Below are 13,214 nucleotides of genomic sequence, written 5' to 3'. Positions count from 1 at the left end.
CTGATCCTTTAGAGAGGGCCTAAAGGCCTGTACTCATCCTCTTCTCATCTCAGGCAACTGGGCATACCTTACAAAAGAGCTGTGTGGGTGTCCTACTCTGGATTCGTTTCATTAGCTAATAGAGCTGGTTTATTCACTGTATTTTATAGAATGCTTTTCCAGTTCATTATCTTTTTTTGTAGATTTGGGAGCAAAAGCAAGTCTGCCACCAACCTAGGACAACAAGGCAACTTTTTTGCTTCTCCGATGCTCAAGTGAAGTCACGTCCGCCTGCTACTCCCAGCGCTGCCTGCAAGTACAGGCGCACCTGTACTCTGCACAGCCTCCTGCACTCGTTACTGCTTTTAGCATTCTCCAGGCTTTTAATCAAGTTTAATTGTGCATGAGGGTTTTATTGAAACTATATATATCTCCCTCTCCTCCTCAAGTAACACAGTATCAGCACCTTGTGCTAGCTGTTAGGCATCTTTAGATGGGAGATCTTTGCAGGATTAAAAGGGGTGGTATGGAATTCATTGCCATTCTCTTTGGGGTGGAGGGCATCCCTTGGGCTTAAAGCCAAGTGTCGCTCATGGAATACCCTTTCTCTGATGTTATTCAGAACTCATTTTCATGAGACAATGACAGAACTCCTATATTTTTGATGAAACTGACTTGTCTCATGGTGGGAAGTGGGAGGGCTTGGTAAAGGTTAGAGGATTTAGGGTGACTTCTCAGAACTTGGGAGTTCCCATTCCACATTATGAATTGAGCTACTGTGTGGAACTTTGCTAAAAATGGGATAGGTTGAGGATGGAACTAGAGATGGGAGTATGCTTAGCTTTAATTTGGATTAGGTCCTAATAGCACAAAATGGCACAGCCTTTTAAATGTGATACTGCAACTCGTATTTATCTGTAATAGGCTGCTTTTTTCGGTCTTGGGTTCAACTGGGGTTGAAACCAGTTTGTTCTTCTAAGGTGAAATTCATTCTGATATTTGACCCTACAGCCCTTCTCTTCCCCTCCCGGGCCCCCCCCCCCCCCAACCTTGTCTGGTTGAACCCTAGTTCTAACATTCAGTACATTGTCTATTTGGCATCCCAACTAACAACTAAGAGTAGGCTGTAAGGGAAGATTGTCAATATTTCATGTGGCGAGAAAAACCACAGTTGTTTTGTGTTTGCACTTTAGATGCTAAAATTTTCCCATGGAATTTATCCACTTCTAGATAAATGTGGGTTTCTTCTATTAGAGTTATTCTTGATGTCTGTAAAAATGGGTTTCTTCTATAGAATGTGTCTGGACCATACTCACCTTTGTCTGTAAAATACATATTTGGAAAAGAGTAAATAGCTTTTTCAAAATGAACATGAGGTTGGTTTTCTTGTTGCAGAAATAAACCCTCAATGCCTTTTTAGAAAATACTTTGCAGGGCTGGCCTTGTGGCATAGTGTGTCCTGACTGCTCTACTTCCGATCCAGCTCCCTGTTAATGGCCTGGGAAAAGCAGCAGCAGATGACCCAAATATTTAGGCCCCAGCACCCATGTGGGAGAACCGGATGAAGCTCCTGGCTGCTGGCCTTGACCTGGCCAGCACTGGCTGTTGTGGCCATCGGGGGAGTGAACCAGCAGAAGGAAGCTCTCTATCTCTCCATCTCTCTCTCTGTTACTCTTCATTTTCAAGTAAATAAATAAATCTTTAAAAGAACAAAAGAAAGAAAACATTTTTCCCATATAGTGTTCTGTTTCTGTTATTCACCTCTGTTTCCTTCTTTCTGAACCTAGCCCAGTATTACCAGCACTAGTTGGTTTCTTTCTTCCTCATTCAGTCTTTTTTGTCCAGAGTGAAATCCTGGATTCGTCCTATGACTGTCTCCCCCTCATTTGAAGAAACTGCTTTAAAGAAAAAGCAAAACTTTAAAACAAGTCTGTAGGGACCAGAGCGGTACAAATTAAAAGACAAACCGGCTCTGGCTGGCTGCCTGCCTGGCACATCCTTCGCTGCTGGAAGTGACTCTGGAGTGAGCGGGGATGATTAACCGAGGGCACCTGCACTTGGAACTCTGAAGCTGGCGAGCAGAATGTATCTGAGATTGAACGTAAACAGTTGCAGGCTTAATATGTAACTGTGGAGAGAGGAGGCAACCTACTGGCTCTTTTCCCAGGAGGGGGCAGCTCTCAGCATGGCCCATCTGCCTCAGCCAATTGGCAGAGGTTGGGTCCCATCTCCTATTCCATCCCCCAGCCCCAACACACACGCACACACACGCCTGCTAAGCTTTATTTTTTTAGGCTTGTCCTAGATGCTACCTCTTTTCTTAGGTTTTTGCAATCCTGACGTTGGCCTGGCTCCATGTTTGCTGTTGTATAGTATCTCCCCAAGGTGCATTTGAAGTCACTAATGTAGAGGAAGTAAATGGATTGTGTAACGTTAGCGAAGGCAAGACGACCCTGTGCAGGAACTGATGGCCCATTAACGCAAAAGGAAATGGCCCCGTGTGTCAAATGTTGGCAGCAAGTTGCTTAGTTTTTGGGCTAGGCCAAGAGACCTTGGCCATGAGAATCGTTCTGATGTTAGCAAAGGGAAATTTGTACCCACCTTCATGTGGAACAGCCCAACTTTTGAGAGCTTTCTTAATTCAATTATTCTTCCTTGATGTGAGATCCGTGGAAAGGGGTCCAATGCTTCAGGGTGGCTGTCACCCATTTCTTGCTCCTAACCCTTCCTGACACTACCTCTTACAATGCAGTCCAGCTTTACTATCCCATTGGCTGATCATGGAAATCTTTAGAGATTATTTATTTGAGGTGCCAGCGCTGTGGCGTGGTGGGTAAAACTGCCACCTGCAGTGCCAGCATCCCATATGGATGCCAGTTCAAGTCCTGGCTGCTCCACTTCGAATTCAGCTCTCTGCTAATGTGCCTGGGAAAGCAACAGAAGATGGCCCACCAAGTGCTTGGGCCCCTGCATCCATGTGGGAGGCCTGGAAGAAGCTCCTGGCTCCTGGCTTCAAATCAGCCCAGCTTTGACCATTGTGGCCGTTTGGGGAGTGAACCAACAGATGGATGCAAGTGTGTTACTGTGTTTGTTTTTTAAGAATTTCTCTCCCTCCTTTTTTATTTATTTGAAAGGCAGAGAAACAGATCTTCCATACCCTGGTTCACTCTTGTTGTTTTTTTTTTTTTTTTTTTTTTTTTTATCTTTTATTTAATGAATATAAATTTCCAAAGTACGTCTCATGGGTTACAATGGCTTTCCCCCCCATAACCTGGTTCACTCTTAAGATGCCTTACAACAGCTGGGACTGGGCCAGGCTGGGCCAGGTGGAAGCCAGGTGCAAGGAACTAGATCAGGGTCTCGCATGTGGGTTCCAGGGACCCAAGGACTTGAGCCATCACTAGCTGCCTCCCAGGGTGTGCGTTAGGACGAAGCTGTATCTGGAGCAGAGGTGAGACTTAGACCACATATGCCACTGTGGGCATTGCTGGCTTCCCACGTGGTGACTGAATTACTGCATCACAACAGGTGCCCCTTAACTGTTATCTTGGCCATTAAGACCAAAATGTCTGCCCCTCAGGTATACTTGTTATTTTTGTTTTTTAGAGCATAGTCTGCATGCCACTCCTGGCTTCATCATCGGCCCTGCAGCATTGCTGAGTAACAGAGTTAATCTGTCATTCCATGTTAAGCATCGATGAGTCCATTGTCTTTTTTTAAAAGATTCATTTGGAAGGCAGAGTTAGGGAGGGGGAGGGAAGGAGAAAGGGAGAGGTCTTCCATCTGCTGGTTTACTCCCCAAATGGCTGCAATGACTGGGGCTGGGCCAGGCCAAAGCTAGGAGCTTCATCCAGGTCTCCCATATGGGTGGCAGAAGCTCAAACACTTGGGCCATCTTCCTCTGCTTTCCCAGGCACATTAGCAGGGAGCTGGATCGGAAAATGGGGTGGGGAGGCATCGTAGCATAGCATCACCAACATCCTGTCTTACTGCTGGTTCAAGTCCTGGCTGCTCCACTTCTGATCCATCTCCCTGCTAATGTGCCTAGGAAAGCAGTGCAGGATGGCCCAAGTGCTTGGGCCCCTGCTCCCATGGGAGACCTGGAAGAAGCTCCTGGCTCCTGGCTTCAGACTGGCCCAGCTCCAGTGGTGGTGGCCAACTGGGGAGTGAACCAGTGGATGGAAAATTCTCTCTGCCTCTCCCTCTCTCTCTAACTCTGCCTTTCAAATAAATAAATCTTTAAAAAAAAAAAAAAAAAAAGTGGAGCAGCCGGGACATGAACTAGCACCCATCTGGCCATCCTCTGTTGCATTTTTCTGAACGTAGGTTCTGTTGGGCATCTTCTAGGAGAGCTGGGTTTCATCACAGTTGAAGACTTGCTGGGGGTGGTGTCCGTTCTCTTGGGTCAACTTCGTCAGCTCTGCTGGAAACAGGGCAACAGCTTCTTTGTTGGCAGACACAAGCTCTGTATCCTGACTGCCTAACCGTCCCTTACTTGCAGTCATGGTGTCATTTGCTTCAGGAGCTCCCTTGCCAAAGTTGGTGTATAGGCCCCAGTGCTTTCTGGTGTAACAGGTCGCCATCAAATTGGAACACAGTTTCTGTTCCTGTCTTTTATCCACAAACAAAAAGGCTTTTTCATCTTAACTGAGCACTCGTCACTCACCAGGGCCTTAAGTGTGACAGCAAAACTAGCACACATTTGTTTTTCCTTCACAAGTCATAGATAGATTTGTTCTTATTGCAGATCTTAAAACGACCTCAGCGTATGATTTCTGTTTGCTTTACTGAGAATGTGCGCTTTTCCACTTCAGGAAAGCACTCTACAGCTTTTGTTTTGGCATATCCAAATTGCCAGCAGCCCTGTTCTTCTTCTTCTTCTTTTTTTTTTTTTTTATAGGCAGAGTGGACAGAGAGAAAGGTCTTCCTTTTGCTGTTGGTTCACCCTCCAATGGCCGCCGCAGCCGGCGCGCCACGCTGATCTGAAGCCAGGAGCCAGGTGCTTCTGGTCTCCATGGGGTGCAGGACCCAAGTACTTGGGCCATCCTCCACTGCACTCCTGGGCCACAGTAGAGAGCTGGCCTGGAAGAGGGGCAACCGGGACAGAATGCGGCGCCCCGACCGGAACTAGAACCTGGTGTGCCGGCGCCGCAAGGTGGAGGATTAGCCTAGTAAGCCACGGCGCCGGCCAGCAGCCCTGTTCTTAAGTAAGAACACCACGCTGTGCTAATGAAACAATAGAGCTGATGACCAAGGGACTAAGAAGACAGGGACCATCTACGGTGTGGACACGCTGGACAAAAGGACTGATGCTTCACATCCTGGGTGGGACGGAGTGGATTGGCAGAGGGTTCCGTCACGGAATTGTTTATTTCTGGAACTTTCCATTTAATGTTTTCAGACTGCAGCTGACTGCAAGGACTGAAATCACAGAAGCTGTCAAGCTGTGGATGAGGAGGGACTGCTCTATCTAAACATACACACACACACGGCGTATGCTTTCTTACTGGAAACGTGCTGGGTGGTGCATTGCTAGGCCTGCTATGCTGTGGGGGTTTTCCTTTGTAAGGTTTATTCATTTCATTGAAGGGGAGGGGGACCTCACTTCAGTTGTTGGTTCACTCAAATTCCCACAACAGCTAGGGCTAGGCCAGGCTGAATCCAGGAGCCAGGAACCCCATCTGGGTCTCCGACATGGGTGGCAGGAGCCCAAGTACTTGAGCCAAAATCTCCTGCCTCCCAGGTGCGTTAGCAGGAAGCTGGATCAGAAGTGCAGAGTAGCCAGGCCCTGACCAACGCCAGATGTGGGATGCAGCCATCATGTGCAGCAGTTTGACCCCCTGCACCACAGTGCCTGCCGCCATTTTTTTTTTTTTTTTAGACTTTTTTATTTATTTGAAAGAGTTACAGAGAGAGGTAGAAACAGAGAGAGAGGTCTTCCATCCGCAGTTCACTCCCCAAATGGCTGCAACAGCTGGAGCTGAGCTGAAGCCTGGAGCAGGAGCTTTCTTCTGGATCTCCCACACGGGTGCAGGGGGACTTGAGTCATCTTCCACTGCCTTTCCAGGCACATTAGCGGGGAGCTGGATTGGAAGTGGGGCAGCTGGGACTTGAACCAACACCCGTATGGGATGCCACCGCTGTAGGCCAGGGCTTTAACCCGCTGCGCCACAGCACAGGCCCCTCAATTTTTTAAAAAAATATCTATTTATTTGAAAGAGTGAGCTCCCATCTACTGGTTTAGTTTTATTGCTCACATGAGCCAGGGCTGGGTCAGGACAAAAGCTGGGAGCCAGGAGCAATCAAGGTCTCCCACGTCTGTGACAGGAACCCAATTGCTTGAGTCATTGTTGCCTCTTAGTTAGGGAAGCTGGAGTCAGGAGCCAGAGGCAGGTACTGGACCTCAGCACTCCCGGGATGGCACTCGGCCATGCTCACTGCTAGATCAGTCCCCGCCTCCTGACTGGTGTCTAAGCTGCGAAGCACCTTTTCTGGGGCTCTCAGCGTGAGCAGAGAGAGCTGCTGTGCTAGGCCGGCTCTGAGCAGTGAGCAGCGAGCGAGGTGCAGCGTTCGGTCACTCTCCATCAGCAGGCTTTCGTGAGAGTCTTGCTTTGACTCAAGATTCCAGATACTTGGTGTGAAAAGCTTTTAAGCATACAGAGCTGGGGCCATGTTAGCCATTGTGCTTATAGTGTAAACAGGTTTTGGGGAATGGCTGCTTAACCTAAGAACTTAGTAATGTTTGGTATGCTCTCTATAGCAGGTGTATTTTGTAAATAAGTGAAGGCGCCAGGCCAAGAGGTCCCTAACTTGTATAATTTATAAGGCACTGGTTCTCAGAGCTCTCTTTGTTGATAGTTTCAACATGCGGAAGCCATGGTGACCTCACCAGGAATAACCTTGTAGTATGTGGGCACTTTGTCCACTGTGATTGCAGGGGTTGGGGAAGGAGGCCACTTTTCAGGGACCCTGTTGGAAAAAAGGATTTTCCCATCTGTCTACCTTTTCCCTCTGTCGCTCTTGCCAGGCTTCATGTAGCTACCTTGTTTTCTGTTCTCTTTCTTTCTATTTGTTTGAAAGTCAAAATTATAGACAGAGAAGGAAGGAGAGACACAGAGAGAGAGAGCGATCTTCCATCCACTGGTTCACTCTCCAAATTGCTGCAATAGCCAGGCCAAAGCCAGGAGCCAGAGCTCTATCTGAGTCTCCCACATAGGTGGCAGGGGCCCAAACAATTGGGCCAACCTCTGCTGCTCTCCCAGGCCATTAGCAGGGAGCTGGATCAGAGGTGGAGGAGTCGGGACTCGAACTGGTGTCCATATGGGATGCTGGCACTGCAGGCTGGGCTTTACCTGCTACGCCACAGCGCCGGCCCCTCGGTGTTAACTTCATATCTCACACAGTTGGGCCTCCATCTGTGTGCTCGGCTGACGCATATAAATGGCTATTTAGACGTCTAATAAAGCACTTACCAGTTAATGTCCTCTCTGGTCATCACTGAAGATGGAATTAAGAACGGATTCTCCATAAAGCCTCTAGGAAGTGTAATTAGGTGATTTACCATGCAAAGTGCTTTCACTTCTGTTTTGATCACCACACCTTTGTGAAGTGGGCAGGACATGTTGCAAATTCAGGGAGATAATTTGGCCCAAACTCCCACAAGCTAATGTACAGTCTACCTGGGGTTCTCCTGGAAATTACAACTCAGTCTGAGGTCAGCCATGGCACTTGCTATGGCTTCAGCATTGTGGAGATCGTTTATATATTATTAGGCCCTCAGGTGCTAGTAAAAGGCCTTTGTTCAGAGTCAGTATATTTGTATTTCATGCAAAGAAAGATTTTTTTTTTCAGAATGAAAACTATAGGGGCCGGCATTGTGGCATAGCCGGTAAAGCCACCGCCTGCAGTGCTGGCATCCCACATGGGTGCTGTTTTGAGTCCTGGCTGCTCTACTTCCGAACCAGCTCTCTGCTATGGCCTGAGAAAGCAGTAGAAGATGGCTCAAGTCCTTGGGTCCCTGCACCTGCATGGGAAATCCGGAGAAGGCTCCTGGCTCCTGGCTTCAGATCAGCCCAGCTCCAACCATTGTAGCCATTTGGGGAGTGAACCGGTAGATGGAAGACTTCACTCTCTCTCTCTGCCTCTCTGTAACTGCCTTTCAAATAAATAAATAAATCTTTTTTTGAAGATTTATTTATTTATTTGAAAGGCAGAGTTACACAGAGAGAGAAGGAGAGGCAGAGAGAGAGAGAGTCTTCCATCTGCTGGTTCATTCCCCAATTGGCTGCAATGGCCGGAGCTGCACTGATCTGAAGCCAGGAGCCAGGAGCTTCCTCCAGGTTTCCCACATGGGTATAGGGGCCCAAGGATTTGGGCCAGCCTCCACTGCTTTCCCAGGCCACAGCAGAGAGAAGTGGAGCAGCCGGGACTGGAACCAGCACCCATATGGGATGCCGGCACTGCCGGCGGCGGCTTTACCCACTACGCCACAGTGCCTGGCCCCCAGTAAATAAAAAAAAAAAAAAAAAAAAAAGGAAGGGAGCAACTATAACATGAGCACCAGCATGGAGAGGGATGACTGTGTACATCCGGGAGCTCCTCCCATTTTTACAAGGTCTCTGAAAGGCACTCCCGCCCTCCAGCCCTGGAGCCCACTGGGAACTGTGTGCGTGTAGGAATGCACTCAACAGCAGGGTGGTCCCCACAGCAGGGAGGCCCAGCTGCTGAGGAAAGTATTTGGGGTGATTGGCAGGATGGAGGAGCTGGGCCTGGTGACCCAGGAGAGGATGAGCTGGTGTGAGCACGTGAGGTCGCTGCTGGTTCTTGGTGGCTGGTCTGTTCTTGGGGCACCCGTGTGCATCCTGTGTGCCCTGAAGCTCAAAGCCAAAGACAGGCAAGTGTCTGAGCCAAAGGCATAAGCCCGCTTCCAGAAACGTGTCAGCGGATTAGCTCGTCGACTTCGCCCCTGAGTGGCATCAGCTCTCACCCTGTCTCCCATTCAGCGTCTGGCTTTGAGAAGTCGTCGAGTGATCTCTCTTGAGCAGCCTGCTCTATGCCAGGGCTTTCGGAGGGCTGTGGCGCTTTCTTCCTCAGCCCTAGGGCCCAGTGCGTGCTCTCTCTCCAAGAAGCAACAGTCTGTCTGTTATTGTGTCCATGCACCAGCACACCTGCCGGCAGAGGACTGCTTTAGACCCAGAGGAGAGCCGGCTCCAAGAAGAAGGAGCCTGGGTGGGTAGTGCTTTTGTTGACGAAATTACCAAGTGCCTGTGTCCTTCAGTGAGTATTAAAGCCGGAGTTGCTCCTATCACAAAGAAAGCTCTTTCTCCCTGGGAGATGGCAAGTGGTTCAGATTTCAGGAGAAAGAGAGAGAGGGAGAAAGATAAGGACTGGGGTTTTTCTTTCTTACTGGAAAGCAGAGCCTGGGGGTGGCGTTGCTTCATAGAGCCGCTGTCTCCCGTCCCAGGGAGCTGGCCGCTCTCTCCTCCCGGGTTAATATACATTGACTGGAGCTAAACGCCCGATGCTCTGGACAGAGTCCAGCCCCTCAGCCAGGCAGCCGCACCGTGGAGATACAGCTGCTGGCATTAAAGGGCTAAGCCCTTTCCAGCTGCTTTGCTTTAATGGGAGCCGCCTGCAGCCGCCAGCTTAGCGGAGCTGTCCTGGCCCGATTAGGAGGCGATGACTCATCTCCGCATCTTCCCAGACCCTGCTCTGGAAGCTTGGGAAGAATGCCGTGGTGGGCTGAGAGGGGCTGGGGCACACGGTGCCGAGTGCCAGCCCATCGTGGCCACGTAGGGCTCCCACCTTGGCCTGCTTTCTTTTGTTTGGCCTCTGTGGAAAAAAAAAAAAAAAAAAAAAAACCAGGGTGCTCTTCAGTGGGCTTGCGGGCGTTGAGAGAAAGGAGGTGCTCCCCGCCAGGGGAAGCCCACTACGGAGAAGCTGGGGCCACAGCAGACGTGTGGCATTGACACCCGCGGCTGATGGTGTCCGTCCCTTGACAGGAAGTGAGAAACTTGAATGTCCCCAGTATGAGCCGTCCTCTGGCTTCCCACTCCGCTTTTCATTAAAACCCAATCTAAAGAGCCAGGCTTTGAAGGAGAAATGATCATTTCATTGATTGTAAAGGTGTGCTTTAAAAATATGTTGTTAACATCTCTGGAACTGGGTCGGCTTATAATCGATGGCGCCTTACAAATGGAACGCGTGTCTCTCCTTACTTGGTGTCTAATCCAAACAATGGTGCAGCTTACAGTCGATGCCATTTGTGTTGAAAGTGTTCGCCGTCCACACGAGCCAGGCCATTGGCTGCCCCAGAAGTGCAGAGCCTGCCACTTTGCCAGGATCAGAGTGATATGGAAAAAGGGGTTTCCCCCCAAGTGTGAGGGAAGCCGAGTCTGCCGGCCCTGACCCCAGAGCCATCAGCTGTGACCCCTGAATCAGAAAGAGGGAGAGGCATCGTGAGTCAGTGACACAGTGGCAGCACAGGACATGTGAAGGGGAGGGGGTGCGGGTGCCAGCACCAAAGGGATCACGGGTAACTAATCGTCTGCTTGGGCAGGGATTGGCTGCGTGTATTGCAATCCTTTGTCCAGTTTTCTCACCAAATCCAGCATATCAGAAGGTGGTCTTGGCTCCCTGAAATGGGAAGACCATAATTTGGAGAGCAAAACAGCCAAAACACCAGTCTTGTAGGACAGAGAGGAAGGCCAGGGAAACCATTCCTTGAAATGAATCGATTAGGCTGGTACTGTGGCACAGTGGGTGAAGCCACCGCCTACAGTGCCGGCATCCCGTATGGGAACCGGTTCTAGTCCCAGCTGCTGCACTTCCAATCTAGCTCTCTACTGTGGCCTGGGAAAGCAGTAGAAGGTGGCCCAGGTCCTTAGGCACCTGCATCCACGTGGGAGACCCTGGAAGAAGCTCCTGGCTCTTGGCTTTGGATTGGCACAGCTTTGGCCATTGCAACCATCTGGGGTGTGAACTAGTGGATGTAGGACCTTTCTCTCTCTCACTCTCTCTCTGCCTCTGCCTCTCTGTAACTCTGACTTTCAAATAATAAACAAATAAATCTTTTTTTTTAAATGAGTTGATTGAAACATGATTTTGTTTAAGTTGGGGTGGAGACAAGTGTTCAACGAATTATAAAGTAAGCTGTTCAGAGGTGGGCAGAGTGGAGTGGGGGGTGGGGGGCTCAAAGCGGGGCTGGGGGAGGCAGCTCCGAGGCCCTGCCAGGAAAGGCAGCTATTCCCGAGCACAGGAAGCACCTTGAGCCTTGCTCCACAACCGGACACCCCCACTGCTGTCCTGTCCACGAGGGAGGGCCTCAGGGTCCTAGCTTCCCCTCTGGCCTGCTCTACCCCCCGCCAAGCCCTGCCGGCAGCTGCTGCTTTTCTGCCTTCCTGGGAGCTCTGAAACACCGTCTCTCATCCCCCCCTTTTTCTGCTCATTAACTGCAGTCTGGTGGTCAGTGCCCCCTCCCGTAAACCCCCTTTGCTGACCTGCCACGCCCCCCCCCCTCAGCTTTTGCTGTGAAGCCAGGAGTGGGTCTTGGCGTCGGCTGCCCCGGGCGGCACAGTGTGGTCGGACACTGCGTCTCCATCAGCCCTCACTGCGTCCCTCCCTGGCTTCCTCTGTGACATCGCGGGGGCCGGCAGGTTAAAATCCCTCAATACTAAGCCGTCTCCTCCCTGCGCCTGTTTGCTGCCCTCCCAGTGCTGCTCGGGAGCAGAGCTGCAGGCCCGGGGGCCCGAGGCCATCCCTTCCTGGACTCCGAGGAGTCTGCCCATCAGAAGGCCCATCAGCTGGTTCCCGATCACTTGGCCTCATTACAGGCCACGGCCATTCGGTCCCTGCCTCCCCTTGAGCTTGAACTTCCCCTTGAGCTCTGATGTCGGCTCCCTTTTTGTTTACTTAGGTTTCTCCTGAATTCCAAGTCCTAGAAGCCTCCTTTCCTTCCCTGAAGCTGCTCCCAGGCCAGCTCTCCCTGCTGTGACCACTCCAGGGCTGCACACCCAGAAAGCCCTCTACCCACCCCACCCCACCCTGAGACCCTCCCCCTCCCCCCTGCTCCTGCCCCCCATATACATGCTCACCCCAGGCTGGGCCTGCAGCGTGGAAACCATCCCTAATGACTCCGGCCTCCTTAATAACTGCAGGGGACACAGGGCTCAGGGCGGATGAAATGGAATCCACTGTGATGGGTACCCTAACACCAGCCACCGCTGTCCCAGTCCCGACTGTGTGACACGGGTGGTGCGAAGCACACACAGGCATCTCTGGCTGTTCTTCCAGCATCCTCACAAACAAGTCCATTTTCCAGATGAGGAAGGTTGAGGCACAAACCCCTAAGTAACTTGCACAGTTACTTGCTCAGCAAGTGCCTTGTCAGCCTCTGTTTGTTTATGGGGGTGGGGTTTGCTTGTCTTTTTAACCTTGGTACACAGAATCCTTTAGGTCAGAGTGACTTTCTTAGGCAAGCGAAGGTCTCTGAAGGCTTGATCTTCGTCTTCCTGGGTCCTCGGAGAGTGAAGGTCTCAGCCTGCTGCTCTCCTGCCTGGAGGCTGCAGGTTAAAGACCAACGGTGGGGGGTGGGAGCCGAGAGGGCTTCCTGCCAGCCGATCTGGGGCGCGTGCAGCCCGGGCACCAGTTCCACATCATCTGCTCCCGCTAAGACAATCAGCAACATAAAAGGCTAATTGTATTAATCACCAAGGCACAGGCCTGGCCCCTCCCCGTGGGGAGAATCATGAATTGCGATTGCAGATGGCTCCGCTGATGGAAGGCACTGCTCAGCAGGGAGCAGGGCCAGAGCAGATTACAAACCATTAATTAAAAACTTCCCGTGGCAAAAAACGGGAGGAAGGGAATGTGCACACCGCCCCCCACACCCCCGTGGCCTGCCCGGCTGGGCCTCTGTTCTCGCTGGGGCCGGGGGATTGTGATGGGGAGGTCTGGGTCCCCAGCCAGATCCGCCGAGGTTCCGCGGCCCAAAGGCCAGCCCTTCTCTCATCCAAACAGATGGCCGCTGTCCTAGGCGGGGGCTCCGGGGAAGGAGAAGCTGACCTTTGGTTCCTTATTGCGGCGGTAACCTTTGCTGCGCTTCAGCATCTAACCCAATTCCTCACTCTCGGGGAGCTTCCATCTCCCTTACAGAGGAGAGCCTCGAGGGGAAAAGGGTCCCAGCTGTCCCGGGCCCCGCCGCAGCCCTTTGTGCTGAAGGCGCTTTTCTGGACAAG

General features: G+C 51.1%; 1 protein-coding gene across 3 annotated transcripts in view; it reads left to right on the top strand.

Moving 5' to 3' along the window:
- RACGAP1 (Rac GTPase activating protein 1) overlaps positions 1-1,349 on the top strand; it is a 38,718-nt gene extending 37,369 nt beyond the window's left edge. For all 3 annotated transcript variants that reach the window (XM_008256433.5, XM_002711137.6, XM_008256434.5), the window contains one exon: positions 183-1,349. In XM_008256433.5, coding sequence (XP_008254655.1) covers positions 183-258 — 76 coding nt within the window. In that variant the 3' untranslated portion in view covers positions 259-1,349. The remainder of the gene's footprint in view (positions 1-182) is intronic.
- The last annotated feature ends 11,865 nt before the right edge of the window (positions 1,350-13,214 follow it).

The sequence above is a fragment of the Oryctolagus cuniculus genome, chromosome 11 (genome assembly GCF_051225735.1).
Source record: "Oryctolagus cuniculus isolate XC-2025 breed Fujian yellow rabbit chromosome 11, ASM5122573v1, whole genome shotgun sequence".
NCBI classification, from domain to species: domain Eukaryota; kingdom Metazoa; phylum Chordata; class Mammalia; order Lagomorpha; family Leporidae; genus Oryctolagus; species Oryctolagus cuniculus.
The sequence above is the reverse complement of the archived record's forward strand: the minus strand, read 5'-3'. Positions and strand labels throughout refer to the sequence as shown.